General features: G+C 37.5%; 1 protein-coding gene across 2 annotated transcripts in view; it reads right to left on the bottom strand.

Annotated features, from left to right (window-relative positions):
* LOC127522764 (inactive N-acetylated-alpha-linked acidic dipeptidase-like protein 2) overlaps nucleotides 1-16,439 on the bottom strand; it is a 317,380-nt gene that overhangs the window by 105,877 nt on the left and 195,064 nt on the right. For both annotated transcript variants that reach the window (XM_051913038.1, XM_051913037.1), the window contains exon 6: nucleotides 5,006-5,143. In XM_051913038.1, the coding sequence (XP_051768998.1) occupies nucleotides 5,006-5,143 (138 nt within the window). The remainder of the gene's footprint in view (nucleotides 1-5,005; nucleotides 5,144-16,439) is intronic.

The following is a 16,439-nucleotide window of genomic DNA, read 5'->3' as shown; positions in this document are numbered from 1 at the left end:
GAAAGCAAAACAATTTTTTCTCTCTTTTTTTTATTAAACAATGTTTTACTGAACCAACTGTGTCTCTGTCTTTAAATGTATTCAATTATAATTAAAAATTTCTTAATGATAATCTCTGCTAATGCTGTAAACTATTAGGGAGCTCTCACTTGCTATTACTATAATAAAGGTTACAATTAACAACATAGCGCAATTATTAAATTCAGTTGCTATTTATTTTTAGACATAATCATCAACAGTCAAATAATAATAAAAAAAATGTATGTATTGTAAGCACGTAAGTTACATATAAGGCAGTTTTTGCATTAACTTCTGTTTCTCCAATTCGTTGTTGAAATATAATTATTTACACAGTGGCTGTCATAACTTGTTTTCATGACGGATTTATTTAGGCCTTACATTAACAGGTTAAGTTAAATATAATTAATATATAGGCTATAACTGCATTTATTTAGCGAAATAATGTTCATGTGTCACATATTATTACATTTACCTCAGAAAAGCCATTTAGTGTCAACAGCTTAGTTTATATTGTTTACAAACTGTTTCACTGACATCTTTCCGCAGTTGAAACACTAAGTTGTACTGTATCTTTCAACATACCTTCATGTTTATTTGGTAGTAGTGAAGAGGAAGGAATGATAGCATTCACTCGCGCTCCGCGCTGCCGTTTGACTGTCACGCCTCATCAAAAATCGTCAAATTTCATGATAAAATGGACAGAATTTGAAAGATGGCACTTTGTTTCTTATCGAAAGTAACAAAACACAGAGCTTATTGCGATTATTGGTGGTTAATGCTGGTTAAAATAGGTTAGGCTAAAAGGCATTACTGTGCGCGCCCCCTTTTGGATTGGAGTGTGGATCGCCTGTTTTCGTCATCATACTGCATGAACCGAACCGTGACGGTTTGGGACGAATACATGCGCTGTTACACCTCTAATATAAAGTAGTGGGATGCTTGCAGATAGCTCAATAGCATTCAAAAGTTTAGGGTTGGTCAGTGTTGGTAAGGACAGATCTAATGCTCACCAGTTCTCATTTACTTGATCAAAAACAATAAAAACAGAAATACTGTGAAATATTATTACAATTTAAAACGTGTTTTCTATTTTAATATATATATGTATATATATATATATATATTAAAATGTAATTTATTTCTGTGATGGCAAAGCTGAATTTTATTACAGAAATCATTCTGATATGCTGATTTGGGGCTCAAAAAACATGGGAGCCGTAATCCATTTTTTTCAGGATTCTTGGTCAATAGAAAGTTCAAAAGAACAGTATTTATTTGAAATGGAAATCTTTTTTTTTAACACTTTGGGCCCTATTTTAACAATCTAAGCGCGTGGTCTAAAGCACACGGAGCAAGTGCACTTACGGTGTGTCCGAATCGACTTTTGCTAGTTTAACGACGGGAAAAATAGTCAGCGCACCAGGCGCATAGACTAAAAGGATTGTCCCTTAATAAGGGGTTTTGGGCGTAACGTGAAATAAACCAATCAGAGTCTCATCTCCTACTCCCACGCCAGTTGCGCTAGCGCCATGGTGGATTTGCTATTTACACGGTGGAATTTGCAAGCAGAAAAACTGAATGCTTCTCTAGTGAGGAAACGGATCTGCTTGTGCACGAGGTTAAAGTGCGTGAGCAGACCATCTACAGGACAAGCCAAAACATTTTTACCTTATGCACACAATAATTATCTTTTACATTGTAGTCCTTTTCTTTTTAATATTTGGCATGTTTGTGTGCTGCTGTGCATCCCTGTGTGTGTAATAAGCAGAGTGTACATGCGTTGTGCACCCGCATATAGGCACATATTACTAACGTGCTCTTTAAATAACAAAACAAATATTGAGCCATAAAAATAGCAACACGCCAACAATGCGCCTGAACACACCTCGTTTTCAGACCAGCACGCCAATGGGCGAACCAATGGGCGCAAAAATTGCTATTTAAACAACGTGGCGCAGGACGTGAAAATGATAACTGTGTCATGCTAAAACTAGCAAAAAACACGTTTCTAACATAAAAATATGCACATTTTGATTCAGTTCTTTTAACAAACTGATGTAGGTCTGATTTTTAGTCAGTAAACAGATGTATTACAGGTGTATTTCATTACATAAATTATAAACATCTTCCACTAACCTTCTGACTACTCAAAAATATCACAATAGTTTTGTCTTCAATTTGAACAGTATATCTGTTATTTTAAAACCTTTTGTTACATGATGCAAGACATTCACACACTTTAAAGAGTGGCTTAAGTGTGAAAATGCATTCCAGCATAAACAAGCATTTTCAAATAATAGAAAACAAATGCAACATGCATAGCAGACTGTTAATGATATATGCTCAAACATCTCAAGGATGCAGAAAACATATTAGTTATGTAACTGTTGTATAACAAAGTTGCATAAAAACTTTGGGCATCTTCACTTGAGTGTGAGTGTGCCAAAGACTTTTACTCTCAGATGAAGGTCAATGAGCAAAACTACATTTGTACATTCTTTGTTGGTCGATGAAAAACATCATCCCACTTGAATGACCTTTCCCTGGAGGTCTGTTCACATAAATTCAATTATCTTCTGATACATGTCAACTCCTCCATCTGTCATTTTTATTTAGCCTGCAGCACATCCACCGTGGCTCATGTGACCACATTCAACGTTACATCTGACCTCCTTGAAAGCTCTACATGAGAGAGTGCTGTAAGATGGCTGACCAGCCTTACTCTCATGGTTTCAATTAGGTCCCATGGGCACCCGTTGACTGATGTGTGTAATGGCCTTGGATATGGGCGGCCATAGCGAGGGCAACCTTAAGATGATGTGTAAAGCCTGTGTAATTTACCACACTCAGAAGTTACACTCGCACCACAGAGCATAAATCAACCAGCCTTGGCTTTCGAGCACACAACCCTTTCATCTGGAGCTAAAGAGTGTCATACCATCTTCCGCCAGCAGGTGGAATACTGACGTCATGTGCTAAGAGCTGCTTTTGATGGTAAATCCCCAGAAGAAGCATGAGACTGAGAAGAATAATGAATATCTCAGGCACAAAAGATTCTGTTTCAGAGCTTAGTGGAGACATAAGGATTAACTCATATAAGGAAGAAAAGGAGAACATCACAAAGCATGAGAGACACTAACAGGATGGAAGTATAATCGGTTTCTTGAAATAATGAAAAATGCAATCATATGATTGCATTAAACAGTTGAAGCATTCTTCAAAAATACCACAGAGGAAAGAAAGTTATATAGGTTTGGAATGACATGAGGGTGAGTAAATGAAATAAATCAAGGCAGATATTCTTTTTTAGATGGGAGAAATGAAGCTTTTCAAAGCTTTGAATCAATTGAACCAATTGCTTCGCCAAATGATTCACTGTTTCGAAGTGTTCGAAACGCCACACACTGGTGATGACTGCCGGTCAAAACAGTGTAAATACAACAAAAACTCAGGCCAAACTTGCATAAAACATCTTTTAAAAATCCATTTCAGGTGTTTTATTAAAAGTATAATCTATCAAATACAATTAACTAATCATCTAATATCATTAAATATTAAGTGTCTGCGTAATATGTGTTCTGTTATCAATTTTCAGGTCTTGTTTTGTTTGTTCTATGGATGGCTCAGCTTAAAAGGAACAAGACACTATTAACTTGTTCCTTTTAGTTACACAAATGTCTTTTTAAAACATTTACAAGTGCATAAAACTGATCAGAGATTAGGTAAAAACCACAGACACTTGCTTAAGGGGGCTGGGGGTCAAATCTCAGTGAATCCGCATAATTCATGGGTTCACAGAGATCACCCCCAGTGGTGAACCATTGAAATTTTGAAACGTTTCGAAACAGTTATGACGTAACAAAGCCTCGTTTACTGAAATCACGTGACTTTGGCAGTTTGAAACACCAATGAATCGAAACAAAAGATCCGTAAAGGTTTCGAATGTGTTTCGAAAGAACCCATCACTAGTATGTGATCTATTGGTATGTTTTATCCCTTTAACATACCAATAGATCAAATACATTATAATCATGACATTTCTTGCAACCACTCTTAGCAACGTAAACTGTTTGTTCTCAACTGATATTGTTCATTGAAGCTTATTGTATAATGTAGAAGAATATTGTGAGAAAGAGATCGAGTGAGCGAGTTTATTACCTGTATTCAGATTTAGCATTTCCTTCAGGTCAGTCCTATGTTCATAATAAAAAATCAGTGTAAATGTCCGATGTATTATCTTGTCCTTTTAACAGTTAAGGGGTTTTCCCGTCACTGACAGCGCTAGTCAAAGCATCTGTCAGTTGCGTCTTGTTCCGTGTTTACAACAATTCAGTCTTTTCAATGTAAAAGTCTTCGCTACTGACTGACACACTCATAAAGACAGTCATTGCCGCCATCTAATGGCATAATGTAACTTCTGTCGCTGTTCACGGTCAGGGACTACTTTTCCGGTGGAAGGAAGGCTTTTAGTGAGAGTTTACTTCATGAAAGTTGCATTGATACATATTTTTGGCTTTAATATTTGTATTGTGTGGTAACCGTTTTATAAAAGCAAAAAGATACTCAAGGCGAGTTCTGTATCGTGAATAAGTCATGGCTGAAGGGGTTGCAGGCACTCCACTTCGCGTCGTGCCTAACAACGACCTTCAGGCGTGACTTATTCACGATACAGCACAGCCTCTCGTACCTTAATGCTTACATAATAAATAAAATATTAAAAGAAATTAAATGTTAAATTGATATATACATTATTATTATTATTATTATTATTATTATTAATTAAATAAATTAATTGTGGAAAATTAAAACAAATTAAACATGACAACTTACCCTGAAATAACATTTTAGACAAATAAGGATCAATAATAACTTCTCACTATACCAATTAGCCCCGGGTCTCTCATATAATGTATTAACATTAAAAAAAAACTGTTGTAAGTCTGTAAGTCTGTGCAGCAGGCATCGTTTCTGGCCTTGGGCTTACCTGCGGCTGAGGGCATGATCATAGGGACACAGGGTCTTCCCTGCCCCATGGCAGGGGCAGATAGCAGCATTTTCGCTAAGGATGCAGAGATGGGCTGAACCAGCAATGATGTCAGGTTGTAGCGACTGTCTCTCTCAGCTGTAAAAGATGGAACAGAAACAAAAAGAAATCCATAAGTATTTAGAACAGCTATATCAAAATTAAAACGCCTCAGATTTTCACCCTCGGTGTGCCATTTTCATTGATCATTATTTTGTGAGCGTTTAGAGCACGTCATGGGGATGTTAACGCCACACATGAGCAAACCAATTACCCAATCAAAGAGCTTTCCTATTGGTTAACACCTCCACTGAGTCTTCTCTCACATCTTCATCTACGAGGGCAGATGAACAGCATTACTCTGTTACGTGCTACATAAATATAGTTGCAGTGGGGCCAGGCGGAGATGCATCTAGTGATGTGAAGTAAGTGAGAAGGGGCGGGCAAGGAGGTTCGTAATGTGCTGTAAATCAGACAGAAAGAGAAAGAAGAGCGCTGAGAGGTACCTGCACAGCCAGGCAGGGACGTATCAAAGCCCTTCCTCAGCACTGATTGCAGCTCATGGGCAGCAAACTAATAGGCCCGGAGATTTTAAGTTTGAAGAAACGGTTTCTAGCAAGCCAATGGGGATTTATATGGACGAAATGCTCCATTGATTCAGCCTCATTAAAACGGAGAAACGGTGAGCCTAATCCTGCTTTAGGAGCAAATTTATTTAGGAGCCTCAATTTTCCAGCAGCGCTCCAGCACCGGTGGGATGGGGTACAGTCATCCACGAATAACAATCAGTAGACCTTTCTGTTACACAACACTCTATTACCTTCCAAAGATAAACGTATTCACAAGCCACAATTATTTTATAGCAGTTATGTGGGAATGAACACAGAGGAAGGTCCCCTTGAAATGAGCTTTATTTTTTTTCTTGGTCATAGGGGGATACAGGAAGTGATTATTGGGTTTAAAGTGGGGCTTTTGAAGTAACATGGTATATGCAATTATCTGCTTAAAGGTCACAAGGGTCAAGGTTGTGTTTAGAGAGAGCAGATTATCTGAACTTATTATCTTTAACCTTTTAAATGTGATTTAATCCAAACTTTTTTTAATACATTTCCTATTTACCTTGAATTCTACGTTTGCATTCAAAACTGAATTGCAGTTCTGCATCCTGTTTTGCAATTCACATTCATGAATTGAATTAGAGCTTAAAAGACAAGGAAAGATAAACAATCATGGTGTTCAGTGCAGAACTGATGTTGTAGCACTGCATATCCAAACACAACAGAATCTGATAATGGCTGCAGAGTGAATTGAATAAAACGAGAGACATAAAGCGAGAACTTTTTAGTCTGATACTTTTGGGACATGTCTAGAGCACTCACTTTTTTTTTTTTACCATCCTAAAAGTACTTTCATTCGTCTGATAAATAAAACACAAACAAGGTTGTGGTCAATAGCTCTCATCCTTTCCTGTTAGTTCTATCTGTAGTACAGCTAAAAATGAACAAAAAACAAGTTTAAAGGTACAAGATGCCCTAAAAACCCATTAGGTCGCGCTCCAGCTGGAGATATTACATGGCTGGAAATAAAGTAGTCCTGACCTTGATGAACTCCTGGAGAGAGTATGCACTCACTGTTTCTTTCCTGTACTGAGGAAAGATGGCTGATATAGTGGAGTCCATACTACAGGGGTGCATGAGAGGAGCGTTTTATACCTCACATGTCAACTAACATGCTAGGCTCTTGGTAAGAATGATTCATGGTGCCAGTGAAAGACACACATGCTCTCCCCTTTATCTCCAGAGGACAGATAATCGCCTCATGCAGAAGTTATGAAGGACCGTGTCTTAATCCTCCTGTCCTGGTATTACCTATTTGTTTTTGTTTTGTTTTTTTCTGTTGAATGAACCTAATGCTAAAACAGATGCAATATTAATGGACATTATTAACATCAGCGTTACATTTACAAGAATATACTGTAAGTTTCAGAACTGAAAGCTTCCTTGTTTGTGCTTTTATTTAAACCAAGATCAGATTATGACTGGATGTGATATGTGCCTATAGATAGGTGAAAGACCACCTCTGCAGAAGATCATCGCCTACTTCTACATCATTACCACTGTAGCCCCGCCCACTGATTTGCACATGACAAGTAGTAGGTAAATAACAGACGTGACGCTAGCACTGTACTTATTAAACACATATTAATGCCTTATTCTGCATGACCTTATTTTACATTCTTAATCCTACCTAATACCTAAACATAGCAACTACCTTACTAAGTATTAATACGCAGTAAATTAGGATTTTATTGAGGGAAAATTCGTAGTTAATAGTTTATATGTGTTCCCTATACTAAAGTGTTACCAAAAGTTTTCACTGTGTCACCATTGTTTTGTTACAAAACGTTTGATATGTACGGTTTATGTGTACATATCTAATCAAAATCACCACTGACCAGTGATTTCTGATATGTAAAGGCCTACAGTCAGATATTCTTTGTCTCAAAATCGTTTATTGTCAGTAAATCAAACCGGTGACTAAACGACTTCACATAGTTTCTTTTAGTAGGATGAAAATAATCTGTTATTTAAACCAGTGGTTCCCAACCTTTTTTCCAGGAGACCCCTATTTTAACATTCAAAATCCTTAACGGTGGCCAAGACCATATAGCGGTTTAACAGGACAGGTTCCACTCAGAACAGGCCTCGCCATGGTCGTCCAAAGAAGTTGAGTGCACATGCTCAGCGTCATATCCAGAGGTTGTGTTTGGGAAATAGACGTATGAGTGCTGCCAGCATTGCTGCAGAGGTTGAAGGGGTGGGGGGTCAGCCTGTCAGTGCTCAGACCATACGCCGCACACTGCATCAAATTGGTCTGCATGGCTGTCATCCCAGAAGGAAGCCTCTTCTAAAGATGATGCACAAGAAAGCTCGCAAACAGTTTGCTGAAGACAAGCAAACTAAGGACATGGATTACTGGAACCATGTCCTGTGGTCTGATGAGACCAAGATAAACTTGTTTGGTTCAGATGGTATCAAGCGTGTGTGGCGGAAACCAGGTGAGGAGTACAAAGACAAGTGTGTCTTGCCTACAGTCAAGCATGGTGGTGGGAGTGTCGTGGTCTGGGGCTGCATGAGTGCTGCCGGCACTGGTACTGTGACATACTGAAGCAGAGCATGATCCCTTCCCTTCGGAGACTGGGCCGCAGGGCAATATTCCAACATGATAACGATTCCCAAACACACCTCCAAGATGACCACTGCCTTGCTAAAGAATGTCTCCAGACCTAAACCTTATTGAGCATCTGTGGGGCATCCTCAAACGGAAGGTGGAGGAGCGCAAGGTCTCTAACATCCACCAGCTCCGTGATGTCGTCATGGAAGAGTGGAAGAGGACTCCAGTGGCAACCTGTGAAGCTCTGGTGAACTCCATGCCCAAGAGGGTTAAGGCTGTGCTGGAAAATAATGGTAGCCACACAAAATATTGACACTTTGGGACCAATTTGGACATTGTCACTTAGGGGTGTACTCACTTTTGTGGCCAGCGGTTTAGACATTAATGGCTGTGTGTTGAGTTATTTTGAGGGGACAGCAAATTTATACTGTTATACAAGCTGTACACTCACTACTCTACATTGTAGCAAAGTGTCATTTCTTCAGTGTTGTCACATGAAAAGATATAATAAAATATTTACAAAAATGTGAGGGGTGTACTCACTTCTGTGAGATACTGTAATACTGGATCTGTCTACATGTACAATAATATCCTCAATGTAATACAGCACTACACCTGCAAGGCTAAAATCTGTCTAGCTCACTTGTTTACAATCCCCTAATTGCAAAGTGTCTCTATTTACTGTCCTGTATGAATGCACTGTTTATTGCACTGAAAATAACTAACTCGACCCAATATGTGTTGCTAGAGCTTATTGTGTTTTATTTCTCCTGAAAATCTGCAAATAACTCATTAACATGTATGTTTAATTGTCCTTTTTTGACTTGGTTGTGGTATTAGTACAAGCATTACATAAAATTTCAGCATACTGTATAGTGTAGTACAAGTGTGACTGTGTCCTATTAGCACTACCTTGACTTCTACTTTAATCATAATGACATTAGCTAATCTTTGTCTAAATTCATCTTGCTTATTTCTCCTGAAAATCTGCAAATAACTCATTAACATGTATGTTTAATTGTCCTTTTTTGACTTGGTTGTGGTATTAGTACAAGCATTACATAAAATTTCAGCATACACTAACTGTAAAATGCAGAGCTCTCTGGGAAAAAAAAAAAAAAAAAAAGATCTAGATATATTTTCCCGGATGATATAAAACTTTTAAATATGCATGCACAGTGACACACAGAGCCTTTGCAATATCTTGACATCTTGTACTTTATCTTTTTTAAGGTTCAAGCAATGTTCTTTCTTCATTGTAATCAGCACAAACAAAGCTCCCTTATTCCACACAGAATTACTCACCTGAGCTCCCTGTGAACTTTGTGCAGTAAACAGATTCATATCACAAATCAATTAGATACGGCATGCTCAATGCCATAGATGCCTCCCTGCTGATCCCTGCGTATGTGTAATTTTAGTATTTCATTACGTTTCAGTAAGCAAGATGAATTTAGACAAAGATTAGCTAATGTCATTATGATTAAAGTAGAAGTCAAGGTAGTGCTAATAGGACACAGTCACACTTGTACTACACTATACAGTACAAACATCGGCACAAAAAAAAAAAAAAAGGCGCTGAAGATGATCCAAAATAACTGCGAGAACATCAATTTTTTTGAGCAAACAAGCCTCCCAGGAAGAGTTATTTGCTGAAGTGCGATTACCCACAGGGCTTAGACTCATTCCCTCCACACAGAGATGCTCATGAGATATATATTACACGCCTGCGGTGGTGCCATATGTGCAGTGTTCAGATTACAAACACTTCGGTAGCTCACATACAAACTTATTCATTCAGTCTCGATGTGTTACAAATCATATCTCTGAGAACGACTGTATTAGAAACAAGCTCATGTCGATAAACAACAGTGGTTGTTTTCATCCTGAAGAATGAAGCGTAAGAGCTTCATGCACACATATATGTACCGTGTTCAAATAACATGATATCTACTACTGGATATGCACTTGATAAAAGTTCACTATGCAGTACAAAGAATATTGTGTGCTCAAAATTCAATTGTATTCTATTCAGAAAATCATGTAATATACAGTATCCACTGAAGTAAGCACCATGCAGTCCTACAATATTTTATTTACAATACAAATACAGACTCTATGTTTGTTCTGTGAGTCATTTGAAGCAAATTAAATTGATCTCGCCATATTTTTTTTCTTCACTTTAAAATATGACATGGAGTCGCACATTTAGATGCAAATTGATTTTCAAAAAAGCAGGTCATTCATTTCCATAAGAACAATGGCAGAGAACTCACTCATCTCTCTTGAGTTCAAGTGATTGTACAGTCTTGTTTACATCCCTTCAAGTCTTTCATGTGTTAAACCCTAACCCACAGCCATAAATTACTTGTTTACTGTTCTGAACAGCTTTTTGCAGTGACTATAGCAGCTTAACACTGAGAAAAAAAAACAAAAAACAAAAAAAAAAACCCTAGTATAAGATCATGGGTAAATTACATTGTAAAATACTTTCCTGGAAACTGAATAGCAAATTAAGTGTTTTAGTGGAGATACTTCTTATTAATTAACATCCTTCCTCTCTTTGGTTTTTTCTTGAGTATATTTTGTTTCTGAGAAGATGAAAAGGTATTTTATGATAATTGAGGGGGCTTGAACTACTTGTTGCATAATATTGATAATCTTTGAATATATTATCAAAAAGCGGCATAATTACAACAGTGTGCATGTTAGTCAAATGTGATATTAATTAGAAAAGACTCAAGTAAATGAGATAGAGTACCGTTAAAAAAGGTGTGGGGCCAGAAAGATGTTTTTTTTTTTTAAAGAAATTAATATTTTTCTTCAACAAGGCTGCATTAAATACATCAAAAGTGGCAATAAAGACATCTATAATGTATATATGTATATTATAATGACTTTATAATATGGTTTGACTTCTGAAGGATCATGTGACACTGAAGACTGGAGTAATGATTGCCAAAAAATTACAAAAAAACAAATTATACTTTAAAATATATTAAGATAGAAATCAGTTATTTTAAATGTTTAATAATAATAATAATTATAATAAATAATAAAATAAATAAAAAATAAATAATTATAATATTGAACTAATAAAAGCAGCCTTGAAGAGTATAAGAGACTTCTTAAACATTAAACTTTTGAACAGTAGAGTATATGACAAATATGTGTCATGTTCAACTCTTTTAATAAAAAAAAACAATTGAAATCCACCTCATTTTTGAAAAAAAAAAAAAAACTGTTGATATGTAAAAACAGTGCAACCTAAGCTCCGCCCCCAACTTGCTCTCTTCTCCTCAGGGGAGTCAATCCATCTTAGAAAGTGGCAGAGAGGAGGAATAATGCATGTATTACTGTAGTAGTTTTGAATTCAAGGTGCTAATTTGAGAATGGGTGGATGGTTAAATAAAAAGAAGAAAAAGCAACGGACAGAGTCATGAAGCCTATAAAGGAGATGCAGAGATCATCTCCAATGATCAAAGCTTTCATTTTCTTTGAAATGCACTAAGAAGCCATAGAAATGAAGCTCATAATAGTCTTAATTTATATACGATTGATGTCTAGTAAATCACTTTACAGAAGGCTTTTTTTTCTCAGAATAAGATTTTTATTATTATTATTATTATTTTCCTTGAGAAAAAAAATAAATAAATAAAAAACTTTAATAGATGTGCGATGTTGATAACTGTGGAAATGCGTCATCACAGTCTGTGAAAAGGGTCCATTCAAACACTGGTCTGATTTGTTCCCTCAACTCATCAATGCTCATTTTTATTTCTTACAGTTTAAGTGTCGAAGGCAACCTTATGCTGTTCGCATGTTTGCTGTTTGAGTGGGTTTGTGAGTGATGTTTGGATTCTCAAGACAGTCGTTGACATTCAGTTCCACGGCTGATAAAAAAAGTTGGAACCAGCAAATACAGTACCACAATGTTCTTCACCAAAAGAAACCTGTTATGAGGTGACATTGTTCCAATCTCCTTGGGCCTGCTAGTCAAGTTCCCAAAGGAATTGGCCAATCTGACACAACAATACATTATGGAATAATGCCGTGTTTCAAAATAACCTCAAACCTTCTGTGGCTGAAACCAAGTTTTATTTGTTAGATGAATGTGTGTGAGTGTATTTGTTCAGACCATCCTTTAGATCTTTCCACTGTAACAAAATCACACTCTAGATATGACCGAACCAATATATTATCTGTTATCCATTAGACAGTATTCAGTTTGTGTGTGTAGCTCCATTGCTCTGCGTCAGATGAAAAATTCACAGACGGCATGCAAACAAACAGTAACCCACCACAGACTTGTGGGCCAAAAAATATAAAATAAAAAAAAATAAAAATGGAGGCATCCGGAGTGTTTAAAATGACATAGTTTCTTAATTGACCTTTATTATGTTTTTATGATTAGCTGCTGGAGTATCAGCAGACCAGGGGGACGGCAAATTCTCGTTTAACGATGATTAGGTTTTAATGACAGCTTAATAGCTTCTCTCTTTGTGTTCTCACCTGCAGGAGCCTTACACAACACACAGATCATTACATGTCCTCAATGTCACACATTTCCACATATTTTCAATCAACAGAAAAAAAAGTAACATTTCAAGTTTGGCCCACTGAATAGCAACTTTTAAATCATTTTCTCAGTAGGGTATGGTTGCTAGCTGCTTAACTACAGAGAAATGAAACGTTAAGATTTCAGGTTTGCCTGAGGACAAAATTGATCCTAAGTATCAGAGAAAGTCCTGCAGCTGTGATTTCTCTTCTTTTCCCTAAAGTTATGACATAAATAAAACAATACCACTAAAGGGACTACAAATGACATGGACTTACTTGCTAGGTTACATTACACCTAATTGGAAATAAAATAGTAGCTAAAGGAATTACTTAAAGGTCACCCATTATGCTAAATCCACTTTTACAGTGTGTTTGGATATAAATGTGTGTTAGCAGTGTGCGAACACAACCAACCCACAATGATAAAAATCCACCCACTCCTTTTTTTAAAATTCCCAATAAACCAAAGCGGATTTGATTCTCTGAGTAATGTGACATCACATTACTCATGCCCCGCCCATGGCCGCTGATTGACAGTCCTGTATTACCATGGTTTCCGCCCTCAGCGAACTGTACGCTGTCCACCATTTTCTCCGCGGTCGAGCAGCTGTAGCGACAACAATGTCCGGTAAGTAATTGAGATGTTTTGTTGTTGGATGTAAGAGTGAACATAACACTCTTCATTTACTGACATCTGAGCCACTGAACGCAGTGCATTAGTTTTTATTTTTGAAGGGACTGTGCCACAGATCTAATTTACACATATGATTTCTGTAACGTTGCCTGCTATTTACTTTCACAGACATAACTGACTGTTTATGTGAACTGTGTGTGTTTTTGACAGAAACTTGTGTCTATCTGACAGTTTTACAAAACAAAAAATGTGAAAGAGAAGTTACTCATGAGACTTGACATCTGACAGCCAGCTGTCTGTGTGTGTGTGTGCTTCAGAAAACGATCCATTAGAAGTTTAAACTGATATAGCTTTAAAACGCGTGGAAATAATAAACTTTAATGATGAAAGAAAAACTATTTTATCCGTGAAAGTGTTCGCGATATAGATGATAATCAAAACCAAGTAGATGTCTTGTTAATATTTGGCAGAGAATCCGATTGAGGCAGGAACTGTGATCGTAGAGAGGGGGCGGGGCACAGCAGTTCATTTGCATTTAAAGGCACACGCGCAAAAACAGCCTGTTCTTGACTGTAGTCAGAAATGGGTATATACAACATGGATTTATAAATGATCTGTGAGGTATTTCAAGCTAAAACTTCACAGACACAGTCTGGGGACACCTGAGACTTATATTACATCTTAAAAAAATGGGCATAATAGGGGACCTTTAAAGTGTGCATATACATACACCTATATATATACCATTCAAAAAGAGTTTTAATGCTTTTGAAAGAAGAATGCTCACCAAAACTTTTTGTTCTATTTTAAAACATAATTTATTCCTGTGATGGCAAGCTGAATTTTTTAGCAGCCATTACTTTAGTGTCACATGATCCTTCAGAAATCATTCTAACATGGTATATACAGTCAAGAAAGGACACCCTATTGAATTCCATGGTTTTCTGTACCAGGATATGATAAAAAATCTTCTGGTCCTTGGCTGGTTGGAAAATAAAACCACAGATGAACAACAACACATGACATATCACACAGTGTCATTATTTATTTCACAAAAACTAGGCCAAAATGGAAAAGACATGGGCGACAAACTAAGTACACCCTCACTGCTTCCATAGGAATTAAGAGGTTAAGTAGCAGTCAGGCACCGCTAATCAAATGCTTTTGATTAGGTGATCATCAGCAAGTGTGATCACCTCTATAAAAGCAGAAGTTTTGGCAGTTTGCTGGTCTGGAGCCTTCAGGTGTGAACGGAAACATCCCAGCTGAAGATAATGAAGAAACGCCGCTCCCTTTGCCAAGTGCATTCCAAATGGCTACATACGGCATGCGCGTGCCCTGCTCACATAGGGATGATCACATAGGGCATAGGGATGATCACTTCCATTTGGAATTTGCCCCGCGAACCGTTCGGTACGAATACGTGTACCGTTACACCCCTAGTGTTAACACAATGCCAAGGAGGAAAGACATCAGCAATGATCTTAGAGTGATCTCAATTGTTGCTGCCATCAATCTGAGAAAGGTTATATGGCCATTTCCAAACAACCTGAAGTCCATCATTCTACAGTGAGGAAGATTATTCACAAGTGGAAGACATTCAAAACAGACACCAGTCTTCCCAGGTGTGGACATCCCAGCAAATTCACCCCAAGTTCAGACTGTGCAATGCTCAGAAAAATTGCAGACAACCCACAAACTACACCTCAGACTCTACAGGCCTGAGTTAACATCTTTAATGTTGAAGTTTATGACAGCACAATTAGAAAAAGACCAGACAAGTATGGCATGTCCTCTCTAAAAAGAACATGGCAGGATAGTTAGGTTTGCAATGTTGCATCTGAACAAACCATAAGACTTCTAGAACAAGACCAAAGTGAAGATGTTTGGCCATAATGCACAGCGCCACGTTTGGTGAAAACCAAAAGAGCAGATCAGCACAAACACCTTATAGCCACTGGATCTGGGCACCTTGCAGTCACTGAGTCGACCATGAACTCCACCGTATACAAAAGTATTCTAGAGTCGATTGTGAGGCCATCTGTCCGACATCTAAAGCTTGGCCAAAACTGGGTCATGCAACAGGACAATGATCCCAAGAGCACCAGCAAATCTACAGCAGAATGGCTGAAAAAGAAAAGGAATCAAGGTGTTGCAATGGCCCAGTCAAAGTCCAGACCTCACCCTGATTGAAATGCTGTGGCAAGAGCTGTGCATAAACAAATGCCCACAAACCTCAATGAACTGAAGCAATGTTGTAAAGAAGAGTGGGCCAAATTTCCTCCGGAACGATGTGAGAGACCGATAAAGTCATACAGAAATGATTACTTCAAGTTATTGAAGCAATTTACACCTACAAGCAATTGAATCATAGGGTGTCCTTAGTTTGTCACCCATGGCTTTTCCATTTTGGCCTAGTTTTTGTTAAATAAATAATGACACGGTGTGATATGTGTTGCTGTTCATCTGAGGTTTTATTTTCCAAATTTTAAGACCTGCCAAGGACTATATACATATGTAGACATTCAATAATATATTATTTCACTAAAATATATAATATCATATAGCAGGCCACATATTTATAAAAAATATATAACTAATAAACCATAATAACTATAAAACCATATAAAAAGCCATTTAGAAGTTTTAAATCGAGTATAACACATCACACTACTGTCACATGATGTTTTGCTTGCCAGATGCTTGTTCATGTTTATAGATATAGACTCTAGTGTCTATAAATGTGGAATACAGCTGCTCTTGAGGGGCAAAAAAAAGCAGTTGCAGTCTGGACTGAGTTTTTAGACCACAGGGCATCAGACCAGAAGGCTTCAGTCGACTGCACATCTCACACCAATGGTGTTAAAACACATACACTCTCTCCCTCTCTTTCACGCAAACACACACACGCCTTCTTCATTACTGCCCATTTGTGAGGTACAGGCATGTGTATTTCTGCTTCTGGCTAAAGCCATAATCGCCACACACACTCAGCATGCTAAGAGAGGAATGGATTCAGAGCCAGAG

Source organism: Ctenopharyngodon idella, chromosome 11, assembly GCF_019924925.1.
Source record: "Ctenopharyngodon idella isolate HZGC_01 chromosome 11, HZGC01, whole genome shotgun sequence".
Lineage (NCBI taxonomy): Eukaryota > Metazoa > Chordata > Actinopteri > Cypriniformes > Xenocyprididae > Ctenopharyngodon > Ctenopharyngodon idella.
The sequence above is the reverse complement of the archived record's forward strand: the minus strand, read 5'-3'. Positions and strand labels throughout refer to the sequence as shown.